At 45.8% G+C, this 23,705-nt stretch overlaps 1 protein-coding gene across 1 annotated transcript in view; it reads right to left on the reverse strand.

Annotated features, from left to right (window-relative positions):
- LOC147725846 (vomeronasal type-2 receptor 26-like) overlaps positions 1–23,705 on the reverse strand; it is a 632,864-nt gene that overhangs the window by 162,563 nt on the left and 446,596 nt on the right. The window contains exon 3 of the mRNA XM_086962802.1: positions 12,680–13,507. Within this exon, the coding sequence (XP_086818928.1) occupies positions 12,680–13,507 (828 nt within the window). The remainder of the gene's footprint in view (positions 1–12,679; positions 13,508–23,705) is intronic.

The following is a 23,705-nucleotide window of genomic DNA, read 5'->3' on the forward strand; positions in this document are numbered from 1 at the left end:
TTTTCTGACCTTAAATCTTTCGAGCTGAAACTCATTAATAAAGAGGCAACTCACGTTAAAGGTCACCTTTTAGACCCTATATTTTCAAATAGTAGTCAGCTTAATACTAGTCCCCCACTTCCGATACCATGGTCTGATCATTTCCTAGTACCATTCTCCTGGAAAACCTGTACAGAGGTAGCAATACCTCGCACTCTAGAGAGGGCTTGGCCCAAGCTATCCCTGGAAAGGCTGATTTTAGCACTCGAACAAACTGCCCCATCAACTGAACCAGATCCACTGGTGGCAGATATAAGCTTTCAAAATTGGCTTAACAACTCCCTGGATGCGGTACTACCTCTCACCGTGGTACACTACAGAGCTTAGAGATCTCAGAAAAATCTGCAAAAAAACTGGAACGCAGATGGAGGAAAGACTGGGCGGTTAATAACAAAGCGGCCTATCGGTCTGCCCTGAGACTCTATAAAACCTCCTTGAAAAAAGCTCAGGTGGCTTTTTTTGAAGATGAAATTAATTTGTCATCCAATTCCTCGAAATAAACTTTTAAAATAGTTAAACAACTTCTTAAGGATCCTTCTCCAGTAAGCATCCAGGAATGCACCGAAGTAAGATGCAATCAGACAGCGGATTTCTTTGATTCCAAGATACAAGGAATGCTTGATAGTCTACAACAGAATGTCTCTATTCCTTATGGTGACACTCACATGGCACCTACTTCTGGCCCCTTGTTGGACTCCTTTAGTTGTATTACCAGGGATGATTGCTGTAAAGCCCTATCTTCCTTAAAAAGTGGCTCTCCGTCTGATCTTGCGCCCATGTATATCTTTAAGAGGATTGCAGACACTTTTGCCCCATTAGCAACAGAGCTTTTAAATGCCTCATTTGCTTGTGGGGTTGTGCCACCTAGTTAGAAACAGGCCAGGGTCAAAACCCTTTTAAAAAAAACAGGGCTTGATCCGTCGGACCTTGCCAATTTTCGCCCGATCGTGTTGCTTCCCGACCTGGGCAAAATCGCTGAAAAAATGGTTAACCAGCAGCTTTCTGGGTTCCTCGAAAACAATGGGCTGCTGAGTGACTCCCAAATGGGTTTTCGCCCGGGACAGGGCACTGATACAGCCCTGTTAGTGGTGGCAGAGGAAGCAAGGTGTATCTTAGATTCAGGAGGATCCGCTGTTGTGATCCTCCTGGATCTAAGTGCAGCATTTGATAGGGTGGACCATGAAATATTAACTCACCGTCTCGCTGGATTGGGCATAACAGGAATGGCCCTGAAATGGCTTGCATCCTTCTTTAAAAATCGATCGTTTAGGATCTGGGAAGGCGGTGCACTGTCTAAATCTACCCCCCTCCCGGGTGGAGTCCCTCAGGGCTCTTCTTTGAGCCCTACTTTGTTTAACATATATATGGCCCCACTGGAGGAGGTGGTGGCCCCCTTCGGGATTAAAACAGTCACCTATGAGGACGACACCCAATTAGTCGTCTCGCTAACCCAACAAGAGGGATGTCTGGACAATCTCTCTGCCTGCCAGGCCAGAATATTCTCCTGGATGACCAGTTCGCGGCATAAAATAAATGGAGCAAAAACGGAGATCATGCTCCTGGGCTATCACTTTACATCTCTCCCCAAAGCCTTCTGGCCCTCCTGCTTGGGTGAGTTGCCCGCACCGAAAGACAAAATTAAAAGCTTGGGGGTGTGGTTTGAGCCCGACTTAACCTTTAGGACGCAAGCACTGAAAGTCGCAGGCATTTGCTTTGGCCTGCTTCGGGCAGTGTGGAAAGTTCTTCCTCTCCTGCCTCCCCAGTCCAGGAAATTACTGATCCAGGGGTTAATATGATCCAGATTGGATTATAGTAATGCCCTGTTTTTAGCAGCCCCTGAATCTACCATCAATATCCTTCAACGGGTGCAGAACGCATCAGCCAGGATGCTCTCAGGTGCCTCAAGAAGGTCGTCGGCCAGACCGGTCTTGAGAACACTTCACTAGCTGCCAATAGGCGAAATAATTATCTTCAAATTGCTATGTATAACCCATAAGGCTCTTCAGGGTAAAGGACCCCCGGTTCTGAGGAGCCTGATTTGCCCCTACAAATCTTCCCGGGCTCTACGGTCGGACTTTGGAAACCTAGCCAAGGTTCTCAGAGTTAGGAAGGCACGCATAGGGGGACGCCAATTTTCGGTAAATGCGGCAAAAATTTGGAATTCTCACCCTAGCCGGATCCGTACCAAACCCTGCCATCTTAAGTTTTGAAAGTCCCTTAAAACATTTCTTTTTCCCAAGGACCCCTGAGTAACGTTACCCTCCTCAGTTTGTTCTTTCTTTTATGTCTGTCAGCTCTGGGACCCTTTTGGGCAGCCATGCGCTTTATAAATCAAATTTAATTTAATTTCATTTCATTCATGGGTATGACCCCTGCATGCAGGGTGGCAAAGTCCACCAACACTAGGATCAACCTGTTCGCTGGGGCTGTCCTGTGATTAATGGGACCAACAATGTTTACACCCACACTGTCAAAGGGAGCGCTAAAATTGGGAAATTCTGGAGGGGAGCTGTGCACTTTCAAACAGACTTTTCAGTGGCCTGAAAAGAAATACAGGATCTGTAGAATACATCAGGCTTGATCCTAATCTGAGGACAATGAAATTGGATGACCAGTCAGTCAAGGGTTGTCGGCCTACCCCAGATGTCCTTCCAAGGGAATATCATGAGACAGCTACAGTAGGAAGGACCTATAAAACTGGGGGACCATCAGCACTCTGGTTGACACAGGCTTAGAGAAATTAGCATCACTATACAGGCGAGCATTCTGATAGTAAATGAGGAAATCACTACAAATGTTTACATTTTCTGGGCCTCTCTGTCACCATAGTCCATCCAGAGTGGGACACTCCCTCTGTGCCTTGCAGAACTATGCCTGGGATGGTCCTCCTGCAGTCTGCCACCCAGCCTTGGTCAGGAAGGTCTTACATGGCAGAAATGTATTCACCAGTAGTTAAGATATCAGGTCTTCTACCTTTTTGGGAAATATCTTGTCTGATTTCTCATGCAGACTGACCCATCTCTCACTCTGGCACATTCTGGCTCCACTGCTTCAGGCTCTGGGTCCTTCCGACTCCCACAATAGGCTGCCCTGGACACTCTGGTCAAAAGCACCCACTCAGGCAGTCAAAACATCTAATGATGTAACCAGAGCTCTACCTCGTTCTCATCAGGTCATACCTAGCAGACAGTCACAGGTATATCTGGAGTCACAGCTACCTTCTGCAAGCAGAGGAAGGATGAGATTTCATTTTCTATCTCCAGTCTCTCCAAAATTAACAACAGTGCTTAAATTAACAGGGTGATATTTATGGTTCTAAATTATAACAGCACAAATAATGGGGCAGTCCATATATTTGTAGAATGGGGTGTTAGATGTACTACTGTGACAAATAATTGTGACAAATATTACCTTAGCTACATGTCATTTATTTTCACTTCAAATGATTCTTATGTGTGTAGGGTTTGTAAGAGATTTCACGACAATTACTTATTCTATTCAGAATCACTCATCCATACTCATTTAAACACTGGCTGACTGTCATTACCCACCATCATGTTGTACTATGTGCTGGCTTGTCTCTCTAGTGTCCTTTTGTAATACAGCTTAGAATGTGTTCAACAGCTCATGTTAAACCTAACAAAACCCGTTTTTACTTGTTGCAAATGTCTTTACACTACTCATAGTTTAAAAATATTTTTCATTTTATTTTATTTTCCTAGGGGAAATACTGGCATGCTTGTCACATTCTATCATTATTGTGGCTTTTTTTTAAGTCTTCTCTCGTGCCACATATGTTCTTCACATTGTATGGACTAATCGGGAAATAAATCAGCAGTTTCTGGGTATTGTCCAGTAGAAGATAGACTGATAAAAAACTTCAGGTGAAATTTCAGTTTTCCTAGTGGTAGATTAAAATATTTTTGGGAACCAAGATGGCTGCTGAGACTTTAATATGTTTGTTTTGATTAATTATGATCCTGTTATTTTACTTGATCTCTTAACCTTGCATGGACTCATCTATCTGTATGATGATGTATTTTTACACATTTGTACAATATGTTACACTAAGAGAGCACCAAAATAAATAAGCATTACAACCGGCCAAGAAACAACCGATGCAATAGTGCTCATGTGCATACAATAGCTCCCTGGTGCCTGCACACAGGAAATCCCTCTGGTGCCCCCTGTGCACTGAGGCACACTATAGAGGTATCATTGCAAAGAGTAGAATCTCCTCTTTCTAATGGTTCCCCTCCCTAGTGATCCTAAGGAAACCAGGGATTTTTATTTTTATACATTTCAGGGTGGTGGCTGCCCAAATGGGTATGCCAATGCCACCACCTGTTAACACATTTCCACAGCATTCCATCCCTTCCCTGTGAGGAAGATGGTGGCAGTAGCCCTTGATCTGTCCCCTGGGGGGCAGAAAGCCCCCTAAGAATCCAGGGATTATGGGTTTTAATATGCCTAGGGGCGAGCACTGGCATTCCCATTTTGGGCAGCCCTCACCCCCTACTAATTAGACAGTCTTTCTGCCCCTCTTGGGGGCATATGGGGAAATAGTCCCAGATCTGGGGGACAGTAAGGCTATTAGGCAGCCAGGAAACATTTTCTTTTGCAGTTGAGGGCTTAGGCCTGCCCAATGTGAGCATGCCAATGCCCAAACCCCCTAAAACAATTTGCCAAAGTCTTTCCGCCCCCCTGGGATGCAGGTGGGGCAACAACCCCTTATCTACCCCCAGGGAGGGGGGGGAGTAAGCCCACTAGACACCAGGGATTTTTTTTTAAAATTAAAACGTAGGTATGGGAGCTGTCCAAATTCGGAATGCCAATGCCCCCACCCTTCCAAAACTAATTGGAGAGCGGATGAGGGTAATATATCCTGATATGCCCCCCTTGGGGGCAGAAATCCCACTAGGAAGTCAGGGACACTCAGTGGTTGGGCCTCCTGGGATGGGCATTAAGCATGGGCAAATTTTGGGAATTAGCGATCCACAAATTTGCAGATTTGCGAATTCGCAATCCGCAAATTTCGCGAATTCGTGTGAATTTGCGGATTTTTTTATTTTTGCGTGTTCGCGGGTGTTCGCGGGGCACTTTGCGTGTTCGCGGGTGTTCGCGGGGCGCTTTGCGTGTTTGCGGGTTTTTTTTTTTCCCTGGTTAATCACTGCCACCCTCTCGTTTTTATGCCCTTCTGCCCTCTGTACCACTCGTTTCTGTGCCCTTATGCCCTCTGCCCAACTAATGTTTTATCCCCTTCTGCCCTCTGTCCCACTTTTGTGCCCTTCTGCCCTCAGCCCCACTTAGAGTGGCGCCGGCGAGCTGCCAGCGCCATTCTAAAATAGCTACAAAGAATTCAACAGGAAGCTCTAATAGATGAAGTAAAGCAGGTGCTCGAGTTGAAGGTCAAATTAAGTTACACAATCATTAATCACCCCAAGTTTGGGTTGATTAATGATTGTGTAACTGAATTTGACCTTCAACTCCTGCTTTACTTTATCTATTAGAGCTTCAAGTTGAAGCTGACTTTTGTAACAATTTTAGAATGGCTCTAGCAGCTTGCCCGCGCCATTCTAAAATAGTTACAAAAGTCAGCTTGAACTTTTGACCAAATCCGTTCCGCTCGCGGATTTTGCAGGAAATTCACGAATCTCGCGGATTGCGAATTTAGCGAAAATCCCCAAAATCTGCGAGCGGACCAGATTTTCCGCCCATGCTTAATGGGCATGCCAATTCCCCCAACCCCCAAAAATTGCTGCAGTCTTTCTGCCCCCCACATTTGATCTGTTTTTCCCCCTTGTGGGGCAGATAACCAATATTTAAGGGCTCATCTGACCACCATTGGGGGCATAAAAACCACTACATACCAGGGAAAGTTTGTGTGTGTGTGTGTGTGAAGTGGAGTTCTGCTGACAGTCTGCGTGTACTGGCATTTGGCTGGCTGTATGTCTACTGGTATTTTGTTGGTGGTATATGTGGACTTGTACTTGGCTTGTGGTGTGTGCATGGACTAATGCTTGCTTCATGGTGTGCATTTACTGGCGCTTGGCTGGCAGTGTGTGTGGACTAGTGCTTGGCTGACGGTGTGCATGGATGGTGCTTGGCAGGCAGTGTGTGTTGATGTTGCTTGGCTGGCGGTGTGCGTGGATGGCGCTTGGCTGGTGGTGTGCACCACAGCAGCAGCTCTTCCACTATGGCAGAGGATCATCATCCCCCAAAAAATGGCAGGAAAGGAAAAATAAAACAATTTTAAACACTCAATTTACTTGCCTTTTCCAACCCAGTCTATGGGGCAGGGCAAGGTGGGGAGGCTGAGTGGAGTGGCAGTGGCGGTAAGGGACGACGGTGGCAGCTTCTCCTGACCCCGCTTGGCGCCTGCTAGCTATTTAGAGCGGATGCTCAGTAGAATTAATGCTGAACTGTATTTACGTTTTTAAACGCACAAGTTTTAAAATTGATTAATAATTTTAGAAACCATTTTTAAAAATACCTCAGCACATTGCACTTTGCTCTAGCAGCAGATAGCTGTAGGGATTGAGTATTATTTCCAACAGCATTTCACCTGTGTTGCCATCTGCACTCTGCTAAGGGTTACACCGCATTAGGCAGCAGTCTGTGCTCGATATTCCAGCCTGCCCGCCCCGGTCCGACTCGGTAGCCAATACCGTAGTGCGGAGGGCGGGGCAGGCAAGAGCCAGACACACACAGGAAGTCGAGCAGTCAGTGTTCTAGCTGCTCACTTCTGAGGGCTATTTAGGCGGCGAGGAGGCATCAACCATTGCGGTAAGGGACGACGGTGGCAGCTTCTCCTGACCCCGATTGGCGCCTGCTAGCTATTTAGAGCGGATGCTCTGTAGAATTAATGCTGAACTGTATTTACGTTTTTAAACGCGCAAGTTTTAAAATTGATTAATAATTTTAGAAACCATTTTTAAAAATACCTCAGCACATTGCACTTTGCTCTAGCAGCAGATAGCTGTAGGGATTGAGTATTATTTCCAACAGCATTTCACCTGTGTTGCCATCTGCACTCTGCTAAGGGTTACACCGCATTAGGCAGCAGTCTGTGCTCGATATTCCAGCCTGCCCGCCCCGGTCCGACTCGGTAGCCAATACCGTAGTGCGGAGGGCGGGGCAGGCAAGAGCCAGACACACACAGGAAGTCGAGCAGTCAGCGTTCTAGCTGCTCACTTCTGAGGGCTATTTAGCCCCTTGTCGGATCTGGCGCGCAGCGACTGCGCGCAGCGGGGCGCCTTTGACGGTGCCGAAGACAAGCCAAAGACCTGCCCGTCTGCGCCCGTCCGCGCCAGAACGGCGCCAGGTGCCAGGGGCCATGCCCAACAAAAACAACCGACAGAAAACAATCAGGTATTCTGCCCCAGATCTGTTGGCTTTGAAACCTGTTCACTCCCCATGTTGCACTAATGAGAACTGGCCCTTCCCCGAAGGCCCTTTCTCTTGCAAAAAATGTCACTTTCAAGCCACTATCCATCCCTGCCCAGACCTCAAGATACTCGAGGCAAGAAAACATGCAGGTAGACTACAATGTATCCTGCTAAACGTACGATCAATGCCCAAACACCAGCTTCAGATATGGGACTTACTACATACATATCAGCCAGATCTATGTTTTCTCACAGAAACTTGGCTGAAACCCCATACAACGCCCGCTATTACAATAGCAATTCCCCCAGGGAACAAGTTTTTACATATGGATCGACCTATTAAGACAGGAGGCGGGCTAGCTATTATTTTTAAGGAACATCTGAAAGTCACCATCCTTGAGGAAAAATGTAGCCCTACCCTGGAAATCATAACCTTCCGTATTAATCTATCTACCATAATAGCCATGAAAGGTGCACTCATATACCGTCCACCTGGACCATGCGCTGGATTCTCCCTCTCTCTCATGGAATTATTAGCCCCTTACCTCAGAGCCAGAGAAAACTTTGTTCTCCTAGGCGATTTTAATATTCACGCAGACAATCTGGAACTTACAGAAACTAAAGCTTTGCTTGCAGATATGTCTACAATAGGGCTTCAACTTCACAAATTCGACCCCACCCATGAAGGGGGACACCTTCTAGACTTACTTTTCTCAAACAGTCCCACCCTGCCCTGCAAAAATATTTCTCAACTGAACTGGACAGACCACTACCTGCTAGAATTTAACCTTCCCATATCACACAAAAAGACATCAAACAAAAATCTTCCTCCAATTTGGCGACATCAGTGGCATAAAATCACTATAGAAGGACTACAGACGACCTGGAAAATACCCATAGTCCAGGAAACAGATAAGGTAGAAGACATGCTCGCAAAATTCAATGACTCTCTAATTAAAGCAATAGACAAACTAGCTCCGCTAAAACTTCACAAACAATTCCCCACCCACAAAAAGGAGAAATGGTACACAGAAATACTAAGAACTGAGAAGCAAGGGTGCAGAAGACTGGAAAAAAAATGGAGGAGGTTGCACCTAGCAGAGGATAAGAAGGCCTATTTAGAAGCCCAATCGAAATATTATAAAAACATTAGAAAGGCTCGGAAAAACTGTCTGGCCCAGCAACTGTCAGAGGCAGGTAATTCCTCGAAGGAACTATACAAAATACTGGAGTCCTTCGTAAAACCCACAGCATGTGTAAGCTCAGATGATTTTTCATTACCACTGTGTAATGAGATATCCCTGTTTTTTGAGAGCAAAATCAACACGATTTATGATAAAATCCTGAAAACCACCAGTACCAACTGTGGAAACCCTGTCCCCTTGGCACCGCAACAAAAAAAATCATCATCATCCTTACTTTCCTTTCCCCCAGTGTCCAACACCGATCTCCCTCCCCTAACTAACCACATAAAATCCGGCTCCCCTAATGATCTCATACCAGCGAAAATGATGGCCCCTTTAAACTCCCTCTTAGATCCATCCATACAAGCTATCATAAATCAATCCCTGAGTGAAGGAGAGGTACCTACTAAATGGAAACAAGCAGTAGTCAATCCTATTCGGAAAAATACCACACTACCTTGGTCTGACCTTTCAAACCTCAGACCCATCTCCCTCCTACCCTACCTCAGTAAACTCACAGAGAAGCATGTCAACACACACCTGTCGAAATATATCGAAGCAGCGGAAGGCCTGGACCCATCCCAATCTGGTTTTAGGCCTAATCACAGCACTGAGTCAGCCCTCCTCTCCGTGACCGACAACATCAGGATGTCACTGGACAGGGGGGAATCCGTGATTCTAGTGCTGTTAGATTTATCCGCTGCTTTCGACACGGTATCACATGAACTTCTCCTCGAAAGACTGAGTGATGCGGGAGTAGGAGGTACGGCTCTCTCATGGCTGCAAAGCTTTCTTTCCGGCCGCACCCAAGGGGTCAGACTGGGCTCTCACTCTTCTCCATCAAGAGTGCTAACTAAGGGTGTACCACAGGGCTCATGCCTTAGCCCTACGCTTTTTAACATTTATGTGGCCCCCTTAGCAAATATGATAAGATCCTTCGGATTCACTCTGGTGTCATACGCTGATGACACCCAACTTCTGTTTCCCTTTCCAACTCTCACGCCTGCAATTCTATCATCATTTGCTAATGGGATGAGAACGGTAGCACACTGGATGGCTAAAAATTTTCTTCAATGCAACGTGACCAAAACCGAGGTCATGTTGTTTGGAGGGGCGACTCTTCTCTGGTCACCAGAATGGTGGCCTCTGGAGCTAGGCCCTGTCCCTAACCCTAAACCTATAGCGAAAAACCTTGGCGTCAAGCTAGACCAGGCGCTCCTGCTTAAAGAACACACCACTCAAGTGGCAGGTGCCTGCCTCCATGTGGTGGGGCTGTTAAGACGTGTCTTTCCATTTCTGCCAGACAACCACAGAAAGACCCTTATCCAAACTCTAATAATAGGCAGAATGGACTACTGCAATGGACTATCCCTATCGGCGAATGAAGAACAGCTAGATAAACTCCAGGTTGTCCAAAATACAGCAGCTAGACTGGCCCTCAATGCCCCCCCCAGGACGCCATCCCGCCCTTTACTTCGCCAACTTCACTGGCTTCCTGTAAAGCAGCGCATCAAATTTAAAATCTGTAACATTATACACAGATGCTTGTATGGTACCAGCCCCAAATATCTAAGAGAAAAATTTGTACCATACATCCCAAGACGCGCACTTCGCTCTAGTAACCATCTGCTGCTACAGGTCCCAAAGATAAGAAGAGCTAGACAGGGAGGCCGAGCCCTGTCTTACAGAGGACCCATACTCTGGAACTCCCTACCCACCGAACTGAAACAGATCAGGAATTTAGTATTATTCAGGAAAAAATTGAAAACTTACCTCTTCACCAGGCCATAGTTTTCCATCCTCCCTCTTCAGCTTCAACTCACAAAGTAATCTTCCCTAAATAGCAAGCAACAGCGCAGAGATATCCCTTCGGGAATTGACTCAGGCACTTTACAAGCAAATAAATAAATAAATAAATAAATGCACTCACATCAATGTCCATAGCTATTAGGCCTGCTGTCTCAGGTTGGCCAAATCATCAAGTGCAGTGAAAGCTCTCTTCAACCCAGCAATGCAGCTGAGAGCAGGCACAGACTCACAATTTATCCTGGAGAGCCAATTAAGGGTGTTCAGGCCAATCCTAATTCTGCTCTCATGTGTGAGTGCTGCTTCAGGATTCAGGACCACAAGACATCTGGGAGCCTGTGCTGCCTGAAGAAGAAGAGAAGAGCATGGCACGGTCATCTGCAGATACGATTTATATTTTAATTTTTTATTTTTCCCGCCTGTGACACCTATGCCTACCCCCTTCGCCAATGCCGCCACTCATTCAACCCACTGGCTGTGCCTGGGTGTGCACGAAGAATCTGTGTTGCTTGTGTGGATCCCCCAGTGCTTTTTTTACACCAAACCTCATGTTTAGATAAAATGTAATATTTTCCGGACATTTCTGTGTGGAACCGTTGTGAGATCACTGATGCCAGTACAAATTTCCTAACATTCAGTGTACCCCTTCGCCTATTGATCAAAATGATACCTCCCTTGTGTGGTTGTCCAATACAGAGCCAGCTTAAAACAAATATAAAAATATAGTGCTTGGAGGACACTGTACTATCCCCTCAATATCAATAATTTTTGCCCTTCCCTGTCACTATCTCTTCGCCCACTTACACAAGTAAGGTACCATTTTAATGTGAAAACTGAGAGGAACGCTAGGTGGTAGACAATTTGTGTAGGCGCGGTGATCCCTCACAGAAATAGGAGAAAAATTAGATTTTTTTAATCTGAATTTGAGGTTTGCAGGGCAATCTGTATAGGAAAACATTGGTGGATCCATGCAGATGACAGCTCCTTGGACTCCCCTGGGTGTTGTTTTTCAGAAATGCCTAACACATTGTTTTAAAAATATGAAGAATATCATACAGCTAGAGGTGTCGATGCTTCAAGGTTAAGAGATCAAGAAAACTGATAGGATCATAATTAATCAAAACAAACATTTTGAAGTCTCAGCTGCCATTTTGATTTCCAAAAATATTTAAAACTACAAAGAAAAGTATTCCTTGAGTGCAATCTGAAATTTCACCTGTAGTTTTTTATCAGTCTGTGTCCTACTGCACAACACTTACAAACTGCAGATTTATTTCCGGATTATTCCATACAATGTGAGGAACATATTTGGCAAAGCATGAGTACCCTAAGAAAGGAAATAAAGATTTAAAAAAGTCTATTTAATGATAAAATGTGACATGCATGGCAGCGTTTTCACTAAAAAATGAAAATGAAAAGCAAACTATTAGTAGCAGACGTGTGCAACAACTAGAAGGAGGTTGTGAGAGGATTCACATGATCTGTTGAACCCAGTCTGAGTTGCATTACAGAAGGACACTAGAGAGACAAGCCAACACAAAGTACAACAAGGGTAAAAATTAGGCCTGTGCAAATGTAACTATGCTGGAGTAATCAGAGTAATTTCAGAAATTACACATTACTCTTGAAATGCAAAATTACTGATGTTACACATTTACTCCAGCTCGAGTAATTAGGAGTAATTTGGGGCAAGATTACTATTGCAGGAGCGCAGGAACAAGGATCTTATAGAGAGCAAAACATCTGGTGGCTTTGCATTGCCTGTACCATTTAGAGCTATTGTCTTAGTGCAAAATCTATCCTCAGGCCCAGTTTGGACACAAGGGTGTATCTACAATAAAATAGTGCTAAATGCTGGATTATGCTTCTTGTGTAATTACGCATAATTATGATAATTGCGAGTGATTGAGCTAAATAGAATTACTCCAGTTTCGTCGTTTCGTCAAGCCCTAGTGAAATCCATATATGGGATTATACACTATGTAGTATATTTTCTAACACCATTCTATTGAAGATAATATGACATATCATGCCGGGTGTAGCTCATATCATTATAGGTTTGATCTGCCAGTATTTAACCGTTCCTTCAACTGAACACCCAAAGAATGCTTTACTCCATGCAGCAAATTCTCAACAGATATATTTAAAATCTATATAAAATTAAATACATGAATCTACTATTAAAAAGTGATGGCCAGGGGTTCAGTGTTTTTGTGGTAGGAGACACATATGGCATTGCAGATGTTTGCAAACATCCCTTACCTTCCAGGGCTTGAGATCCTGATGGAAGCTGCCAACAGAACCAGCTGTTCCTTCCTTGGAGGTTGATTCAAGCTTCTCATGTAAAGCGTGTACTAGAGCATAGACAGCTGTGTATACACTAAATGTTTGTCTGAAGTTCACAACATCATATTCAGCCACATCAACACCTTGCAAAGTTTCATTTCCTGAACAAAAAGGGTAATTAAACCCACTCTTATTCCCTCTTCCAGCTGGTATACATTCAAAAAACATTTCCCAGAGGACATCTAAGGGACCATACTCTGGAAACATGTCAGGATTGATACCACGAAGAACATCCGTGAATCCAATGATTTCCCCTTTCTTGATTGAAAATTTTATGATTTTATTAAATGTTTTCCAGGCACCTGTTAATGTATATAAGTTCTCAATAAGGGCTTCCCCTGATACAATCCAAACTTTCTGAGGCACATGGTTCCAAAGAGCAACATCAAAAAAGTGTGCCATTACTGTTCCGGTGTCATACAGAATGATGACCTGAGCGGTGAACCTCTTGAGAGCCCTTGCGATCAGCGTCAGTCTGTCGCTATTCACTCCTGTAACTGCAACCGGTAACATATAAAAGAACTCAACACATCCTCCGCTCTCGATGATCAACGCCATCAGTTGTCGCAAAGCTCTCTCACCGCTGTCATTCTCTGGAACAAGAATGCCAACCCAGCTCCAGGAAAAATAATTTAACAACTGAGAAATACCTTCCAGCTGGGAGAATTCATCAGGAACAGTCCGGTAAAAGGATGGGAATCTCAATTTGTTACTAAAAATGGGATCCATAGCCCCAAAACTAATCTGTAAATGAGAACAAAATATAGAGAGAGCTAGTGAAAACCTTCAACACACTCTTAAATGGGCTATGAGAGAAAGACAATATTTTAATATAAAGTAAACATACAACAAAATATCACTGGTCCGTATGAAGTAAAAATATTTTAATAGCAAACCCAATCTTCAAAAACAATTATGAAATATTATGAAATATTTAACAAAAAATAGATTCTAATCAAAAAATTTTGTGTCAAGATATTTTAGGTAAAATATCTGTTTTCACCTCTGGTTATTTGCAAAGCATTTCTAAACGATAAAACGAGGTAACCTGGGAAACGTGTGCAGTTTTTTTAATGTGGTCAGATGCAAGACATCTTACCTACTAAGGACAGCACATGCAAATGCTTAGTGTAGGGTTCTGATTGTCTTCATCACTGGAGTTTTAACAGGAATGCATTGCAGACCATAGTTTTTAATTTTCTTTAATATTGGGTCACAGATTCTTCACACCTTCCTCGCACATTTTCAGACCATGCACCCACTCAGATAAAACTGCAAATTCCACCGCAATACGTGCAACCATTTAGCTGGAGATTCCTGTCAAAGTCTCTGCTAGACCAGGTCTTTCACAAAGAACTCAGGGAGAAACTTACTGAATATTTCGAGGTAAACAAAGGATCAGTCCAATTGCCTGGGACACTGTGGGAGGCTTTTAAGGTGGTCACTGGGGGACACTGCACGGCTCTAAAGACGGGGGTGCTAAAAGCTGTACGAAACACACTACAAAACTTGTAAGGAGATATTAAAGACCTAGAAAGTTAAAACCAAGAACACTAATCCACTACCACTCAGGCAACACTTCGGGCAAAGCTGACTGAATTTCAGGAGCAGGCGGAGAGGGGAACAGCATACCTACACAAATATGCTCAGGCCAGGCAGTAAGGTGAGGGGGGACCGGGCAGAGAAAACACCAGCTAATCTATTGCGCGCTCTGAGGTGAGCATAATTCATTACTGAGCTTCACACGGGTGCTGGGGAGGTAGTCAGAACCCCACAGGGTGTTCTTCAAACTATGACCAATTTCTATCAGTCACTGTATACATCCCACACCAACCCGTCACAAGCAGATATATCTAACTATCTAGATACCATAGCATTGTCATGGTTTACTAATGGTGCTAGAGAATACATGGAACTTCCCATCACAGTAGATGACGTGAAACAGGAGATATCTGGTATGCCAGCCGACAAGTCTCCAGTGGAGCACGGACTTAATGCGACCTTCTATAAGGAATAAGTAGATATTGTGGCCCCTCGTTTACTTCAGGAATACGTGGAGGCGATAGAAACTGGCATGCTCCCTCCTACCCTTAGAGAGGCCACAATAATCACCCTGTTGAAACCTGATAAGGATCCCACTAAGCCAGATTCCTATTGCCCCTTATTGTTGATTAACCTGGACGCTAAAATATACGCTAAGCTCCTAGCTAATAGATTACAGCCCATGCTCCCACAGATTGCGCTGCCTGATCAATACTGGTTTATACCGGGTAGGTCTACGTCATACAATCTAAGAGTGATATTCGGACTGCTACACACGTTGCCCCACATGTCCAGGCAGTAGCAGCGTTATTGGACGCAACTAAACTGTTCGATTCTCTTGATTGGAAGTTCCTCTTCGCCATAATGTCCAAAATGGAATTTAGCTATATATTTATGAAACAAATTCAAATAACATATACCAACCTAACGGGACGTATTGCAATTACAAAAATGGTCATCAACCCAAACTATTATATTTATTTGTAAATATACCCCTGCCACTAAACACTAACTTCTTTAAACGACTTTGAACAGGGATCATCAAATTAGTCTGGGCGGGTAGACAACCCTGACTATACTGGAAGCTACTGACTCTCCCATTTTCTCAGGGTGGTCTAGGGGCTCCAGACTTTGAACATTACACCTACAGTACACAAGCACAGTACTTGAACTACTGGCAACACCCAACCCCGTACCAGACACATGTGGCCTTAGAATTAGATATAACTGCGCCCACTCCACTGAATACAGCAGTTTACCACCCATATATATACAATCTCACTCGGACATAAATACGGTAAAAACTACACGTTGGGCATGGAGAAATATAGCAAAGCGGGCGGGCTACAAAGAACTTAATGCCCCATCTATGCCGCTGGGAGTTAATCAGCTAATTGGTCCGTTAACGGACAAGGCGGTCACTGAACATGCAACGGGGCATGGTTTAATGGTGAGACAGGACCTATACCCAGATGCCGAGTTCTTGTCTCTTCAAAAGATGTGTGACCCAGATACACCCTCTGCATCTTATATGCTGTTCTTCTACGAGCCCAGGGCGGTGTGTAGGGCGAGATATGCTGGGTTCCCATGTGCTCCAGACCCACTACCTGCGCTGGAAAACATTTTATCAAATAATTCCCCTCGGAAATTGACAACACAAATTTATAACCTAACAGAAGAGACATCCCCCATCATTTTAAGTACATCTAAGGTGAGTGGGAAAGGGAAGCAGATATTACAATCACGGACAAACAGTGGCAGTTCTGCTGTTCTCAATTGGAACTTCTCTCACCAAACTATATGGTACGACTCATACACTTTAATTACCTGCATAGAACTTATCGCACACCTATACAGCTACATCGTATGGGACTACAGCAGGATGCAAATTGTTGGAGATGCGGAGGGCGGGAGGCATCGTTCCTCCATTTGACTTGGCTCTACAGTCGGATAGCGCACTACTGGTCCGACATTATTGGACACATTGGACACATTATCGGCACACAGTTGCAGGTTACTCCGCTTGTGGCACTTTGGCATTTGTCCTGGATGTGCATAGAGCTTCCTGCAAGTTGGCATCCATGTTACTGCTGCTTGCCAAGCACCAGGTAGCGTTGCACTGGAAGAAATCAAATCCACCTATTTATTTGTTTATTTATTTATATTCTTATAGCATGCATGAATCAGCCCCGAAGGGGTATCTCCGCGCGTAGCTACTGTATGATTCAGACAAGCTTTATTGAGGGGATGACCGAAGGGCAGAGGAAAAAAGAAAAATTAGTCCTGTGTGAACAGGTATGTTTTTAGTTTATTCCTAAAGGAAAAGAGGTTAGAGATTTGTCTCAGCTGAGGTGGAAGGGAATTCCACAGCAAGGGGCCTTTAAGAGAGGGTGCTCGGCCACCTTGTCTCGCTCTGGTAACTTTGGGTACATGCAGCAACATAATGTTGCTGGATCGCAGAGCACGTCCGGGAGAGTAGGGAAAAAATATCTTTTAGGTATTTGGGACCAGACCCATAGATGCACTTGTGCATAATGCAGCAGAGTTTGAAATTTACCCGTTGTTGCACTGGAAGCCAGTGAAGGTGGGAAAGGAGAGGGCGGGATGGGGTACGGGGGGGGCATTCAGGATGAGTCTTGCCGCGGTGTTCTGCACCACCTGCAGTCTGCGTAGTTGTTCATGGTTGGCAGAGATGAGTAGACCATTACAATAGTCTACCCGCCCAAGGACTAGTGCCTGTACCAGCGTTTTCCTGTGGGTATTTGGCAGGAAAGGGAAGATACGCCGTAGAAGACCAATTGTTCGGAAACACGTTCTCGTAACTTGGCTGACATGATCTTTTAGAATCAGGGTTTGGTCTAGGCGTACTCCCAGGTTTTTGATGGTCTGTTTGGGCGCTGGGACAGGTCCTAGCTCAAGTGGCCACCAATCCAGAGACCAGAGCAGGGTGGCCCCTACAAACAACATGACTTCCGTTTTAGTCACATTGCATTGGAGGAAGTTCTGGGCCATCCAACCTGCCACAGCTCTCATGCCATTTTGAAAGGATTGCATGATTGCAGGTGTGATAGTTTGGAAGGGAAACAACAGCTGAGTATCGTCAGCGTAAGAGATTGGGGAGAACCCATAAGATCTTATAATCTCCGCCAAAGGGGCCACATATACGTTGAATAACGTGGGGCTCAAGCATGAGCCCTGTGGCACACCTTTGGTAAGCTTCCTGCAGACAGATTTATGGGAGCCTAATTTGACACCTTGTTGTCTGTCTTCAAGAAAGCTTTCAAGCCACGCAAGGGCGGTCCCTTTTACTCCCACTCCCTTCAGGCGGTCGAGAAGGATTTTATGCGACACCGTGTCGAAGGCAGCGGACAAATCCAATAGCACCATAATCACTGAGCTCCCCCTGTCAAGTGACATTCTGATGCTATCTGTCACCGACAGGAGGGCTGATTCGGTGCTATGGTTGGGCCTAAAACCAGATTGTGAGTGGTCTAGGCCGCCTGCTGCCTCGATGTAATTAGACAGGTGTGCGTTGACATGTTTCTCGGCCAGCTTGCTGAAATAAGGCAGGAGGGAGATGGGCCGGAGGTTGGAAAGCTCCGTCCACGGGAGAGCCGCGTTCTTGCGGATGGGGTTCACCACCGCTCTTTTCCATTCAGTTGGTACTTTTCCCTCTTTAAGAGACTGGTTAATTACATCCTGAATGTGAGGGGCTAACAGGGTACTGAGGGAGGTTAAGGTTTTAACAGGGATAAGGTCATCCGGCGACCCAGATTTTACTAGGGTCATTAATGTATGCAGCTCTTCAGTGTTGATAGGAGGGAATGTAGTCAGCGTGAGGTTGATGTTTTCGTTAGGGGAGGAAACGGTCAGAGTATCACTATTTGTTTGGGATACTAGAATTTTATCATAGATGGATTCTATTTTATTTTCGAAGTATAAGGAGACTTCTTCACATAGACTTTGTGAAAAGTCATCTGGACTACCATAGCGGGTTGGATAAATGCAGTCATATATTGCAAAGACCAATTGTCGACCTATTGGGAACTTTTGCCCAGTGGCTCTAGGACTTTGGATGTGTGGGAACCTTTCGTAACTTGGTTGGGACAGGGGGGCTCTGACCTTCGAGCAGATTATTATAGTGAGTAGGTCTCAGGGGGCAACCATATGGATGTGGTACTTACCAGGTAATGTTTGATTTGATTCCAAATATGGCTCCTTGTGCGTGATGTGGGGTGGGCATCTGTAGTTGAGGATGGCTGAGACATATGGCAAGTACTCTTGGGTGGGCAAATCCAGACTTAATCTAGGTATACTAATTTTGTGATATGCAGGGGGGACGTGGGTAGTTCACTAGTTTTGGAAATATGCATTCTATATTGTAAAAGACACTTAACATCATCCATATCGAGCACAAATTGATTAGCATGCGCATTAGAAATCCTGATCCGCAGCCTGGCCCCTGGGATGTCGGCTCAAAGGCTGTGTTCTTACAGGAAACACAATTTTCTTACATGCTGCTGGCCCCAGGGTTGCAGACAAACAGCTGTGTTCCTTGTGCGGATAACAATAAATGTTTTTGAAAAAAAAAGTCCTATCAGAGACCGCTTACAGTCCCTAACGGACACCCACTGTCCACTCCATGCTCTCGAATGATCCATGGATGACATTGTTGGAGTCATGACTCTGAGACAAGAACAACTGTCTAGTCAGAGTGGCTCTAGCGATCCCATCCAGGAGTTGGGACACATGCGGAGGGCCATGGAGAACACGGAGCAGAGGCAGGTGGAAAGAATGGCTGCCATGGCTGCACACCAGGGAGATGGGGCTGGGACCTTCCATGCCCTGCAGATCCTCATCAGGACATTTCTGCCACAAGGCATGGCACCAATGAATACTGCTGCTTCTACATCTACATCCACATCTCTGCCCCCTGATGTGTCAGTGCCACACAGTGCGGCAGATATTCCACCTCTGCCCAAATGTGAGGCACATGAGACATCAGAGGACGAAGATGTGGATAAATCTGCCTTAGTGGTAAGAAGGAGCCAGTAGCATTCATCTGCACCATATAGCCTGTTTCTGCTTGGTTCTGCCCTCTGCATCATCACCTTCCACTGTCCCCCGATACACTCTGTGACACTCACCTTGGACCTCGATATGGACTTCCAAATTCTGTTTGGTCACCAAGACACAGCTATCAGACTGCGGACTGAACTCTTCCTCTTTCGATATACTTGTCATTCCCTGAAGGACTCTGGCTGGCCCTCCACAGGCCGACAATGTCAAGTGGGGTTTGCACAGCCCTGTACTGCTCCAGCTAAAACACTCCACTGAATGTGCATTAAACATTTCAATTCACACAGATATGTCATGTCTGTGATCATTCAAGTATGAAAATGTGGATACATGTAGGGTCAGTGATTCCCTCTTATGTCCATGTTGCTCATGCTGTAGTACTTTAGTCACAGGGTGCAACATTACAGATTGCCGTCCGGGTGGCGCCGACACTACAACAGACACATAAGCATTAGTTACTTTCGTGTCCAGTCCAGAACTGAACCACGCCCTGAGCCCCGGGGTCATTGTTCACACCCCTACGCTGGACTGGCATAGGCCAGGCCAGCCAACCCCGCTTACACTTACAAGGGGGGATGATAACGTTATATGTCCCAGGTCTTCCCTGTAGCGATCTGCTGATCATAGGTCTAGTTGTCAGCATGCCACAGCCACTCCCTAAGGGCTAGTTTACACCCACACCCATCCAGCACAGGCATCACAGAAATTGTGATCCTGCCATGAAAAGGGGCCAGGCGCACATGCTCAAGACTATTTCCATATCTATCTGAGTTTGTCTGTGTGGTCATTATTTATGCATGAGGTCCTAGGGCCCTACCACATCATATTCCCTACAGCGGGAGGTGACATGATGGTGTCCGCACCACAAGACTCAATCACTAGGGGCCTATGACTTATGGTGCACAGAGTTGGTGGCAGCCAAGGAACTTTGGCCAGCATGGGCCTACCACCATGGGACAGTAACTTGCAGTGCACAGAGTTGATGGCATCCGAGGTACTTTGGCCGGCACAGGCCTACCATAACGGGACGGTTAACTTGCAGTGCACTGAGGTAGGGGCACCAGAAGTGCAAAGCAGGTGTGAAGCCGGCAATGTTGTGTAGGCTTTGCTACACCATCCTGCCAATCAAGATTCCATTTGAATTGTCAGCCCAGCTGGACCGCAGTGTACGCTGAAGGCAGCAGGCTTCACAGACATGGCTCCGCAGCGCAGTGCAGCAGGGTGCGCTGGGGGCCTATGGCGTGGAATCCAGTGATTGGCTGAGGAGGTTGCACCGGCATGTGGTGGGCCTTCTTGGAGACACGCAGGTGGCGGCAGGTGAGCATTGAGGCCTAGGTGCACAGGGGCGGGCAGTCATTGCTGGGTTGCGGACTGGAGCGGGGACCAGGGCTGGGGTGCAGCAGGCGCACCCTAGCCCTGGTCCAGGATCGCGTAGGTACCACCGGTCATGGTGGCGCCCTCGTGGCTGGGTGTGGGAGTGAAGGTGCAGGAGTATCAAGCTGATACAAACCGTGATGCTTACAGGTCTGGGAAATCCTGCATCATGAGACCATAAGAGAAGTTTGTGTGACCGTAACCTTCCTTTTCTTTCCTATGAAGGTTACGACCACACGCACAGAGGCACCCTCCTCTACAGGCCACCAGGACCCCGTGCACAATTCAGTGAGGACATCAAGGACTTCATCACCCCACACGCCCTCCCCTCCGAGGATTACATTCTTTTGGGAGACCTCAACTTTCACCTTGAAAATAACAACGACCGCAACACCACCACCCTTCTGGACAACCTCGCCAACCTCGGACTTAAACAACTTGTTACTACCCCCACCCACATCGCAGGTCACACACTCGACCCTATCTTCACCTCCAGCAAACATATCTCCTTCAGCCACACCACAGCTCTCCTTTGGACGGATCACAGCTGCGTTCACTTTACCTACAACAAGACCACTTCCAACAACCATCCTCAACCCACTCTGCAAAGAAACTGGAACAAAATCACCATTGACCAGATCTCCTCATCGCTTCTTCAAAACCCCCCCGTCCACTCCTCAAACCCCGACCAAGCAGCCATTAACCTCACCCAATGGCTATCCAACAGCGCCGACATCCTAGCACCGTTGAAAAAATGTCAAATCAAACTAGGCAGCAAGAAGGCCTCCTGGTTCAACGATGATCTTAAGAAATCCAAGAAACTCTGTCGCTCCCTTGAGAAGGCCTGGAAAAAAGACCCAAACACCAGCACCAAGGACACCTTCAAAAACGCCACCCGTGTACACCACCAACTGATCCGGAATGCCAAGAAAGCAGCTTTCATGGACCGACTAGACAGCAACGCCCACAACAACAAGGAATTATTCAACATCGTCAAGGAATTTACCAACCCCTCAGCCAACTCCAACGACATCACCCCCTCCCAAGCCCTCTGCGAATCCCTAGCCTCATTCTTCCACAACAAGATTGCAGACATCCACAACAGCTTTGACAACCGACCCGAAGACCAACCCACCCTACCCTCTGCAGGACCCCCACCCCCCTTGAACATCCTCAATGACTGGAACCCAATCTCCACTGAGGACACAATCCGCCTGATGAACTCTATCCACTCAGGATCCCCCACAGACCCATGCCCTCACCACATCTTTAACAAAGCAGACTCAATTATAGCACCGCACCTCCGAGACGTCATCAACTGCTCCCTCAACTCCGCCACCTTCCCGGAAAGTTGGAAACATGCCGAACTCAGCGCCCTTCTGAAGAAACCCACAGCTGACCCCACCGAACTAAAAAACTACCGCCCCATCTCGCTCCTTCCATTCCCGGCCAAAGTCATTGAGAAAGCTGCCAACAACCAGCTTGCCGCCTTCCTCGAAACCAACAAATCCCTCGACTCCTCTCAGTCCGGCTTCCGAGCCAAACACAGCACTGAGACCGCACTCATCGCAGCAACAGACGACATCCGAACTCTGCTAGACAACGGAGACACAGTCGCCCTCACCCTCCTCGACCTCTCCGCAGCCTTTGACATAGTTTGTCATAGCACCTTAATACAACGCCTCAGAAACATCGGAATCCAAGGAAAAGCACTGGAATGGATCACCTCGTTCCTTGCTGGAAGAACTCAGAGAGTCCGCCTTCCACCATTCAAATCAGAAGCTACCGAAGTCATCTGCGGCGTGCCACAAAGATCTTCACTCAGCCCCACCCTCTTCAACGTATACATGAGTCCCCTCGCCTCCATCGCACGCCAACACAACCTCAACATCAGCTCCTCACAAATTGAATTCACGAAAAAATAATCATCATAGAATTCTTCTATCAACGTCAGGCGTCATCTTAAAGATACATGGTTGCCCTTTCAGTCCTGATGAAGACTCGCCCGACCCAGGCTCAATCCACCTTGTGGCCACAAAGTCGAGTCGAAACATCAACGCTTAATGTAGTATATTGACCTGGACCAATATAATTTCCCTTTCCTTGTACATTTTATTCACCAATTATACAGGTGTTTTGCAAAATATTGAAAATATCGCTGAATGGATTGAGGGTCAGGTCTTAATGTTAGGATGAGTATTGATCCTTTGTTAAAATTGTTGAATTGTTTTTATGTCACGCTCTTTGTATATTTCACTCTTTTTCTTCATCACTAAATCCATTTTACTTTTCTATTTTTTGCACGCTCCTTTGGGGGCAACCATCATGACCTTTTTGTATTATGGAACACATTTATATTGTCTATGAGTGGTAGAAAATAAACATATTCACCACTTATTTTGCTTTGGTAGGCTGTTGTTCTGTGAGACCATTCCACTACGTGAACCATACAATGTTGACTAATTGTGATATTGCAAAATATTAGTCCTGTGGTTCATGTAGGTGAACAGGTTATAGGTTTATTGAAGATGTTTCAGGTTACTGAATAGAATGCCTCAACAGGAGCAGCATCCTTTCTGTTCGGCTCACTTTCTCCGTCACACATTCATTCCACTCACCAAGATTCTTGACATCACACACTGGCTGGGCAGGGCAGGAAAGCTGTGCACAGAATGTAATACAACCACCTCAGATTATAACAAAATGTGTGTTGTTTGATCTTTGTTGTTTGTGATAGTTATGCATTTATTTTCTGTGCACATGGCAGAAAAGGAATGCAAAACATTGAGGGTTAATTTGTGGGATCTACAAATATAGTACTGGTGGAAGGAGATTGGGTCAGGTATCATACAGCACTCACTTGTGTTTGGCAATACCAACAGGAGACACGCATCTTGGCACAGGTTTCTAAGTAACACCCATAATCAGCCAGGCTATCTTGAATCCA

Source organism: Lissotriton vulgaris, chromosome 3_1, assembly GCF_964263255.1.
Source record: "Lissotriton vulgaris chromosome 3_1, aLisVul1.2, whole genome shotgun sequence".
Classification (NCBI taxonomy): domain Eukaryota; kingdom Metazoa; phylum Chordata; class Amphibia; order Caudata; family Salamandridae; genus Lissotriton; species Lissotriton vulgaris.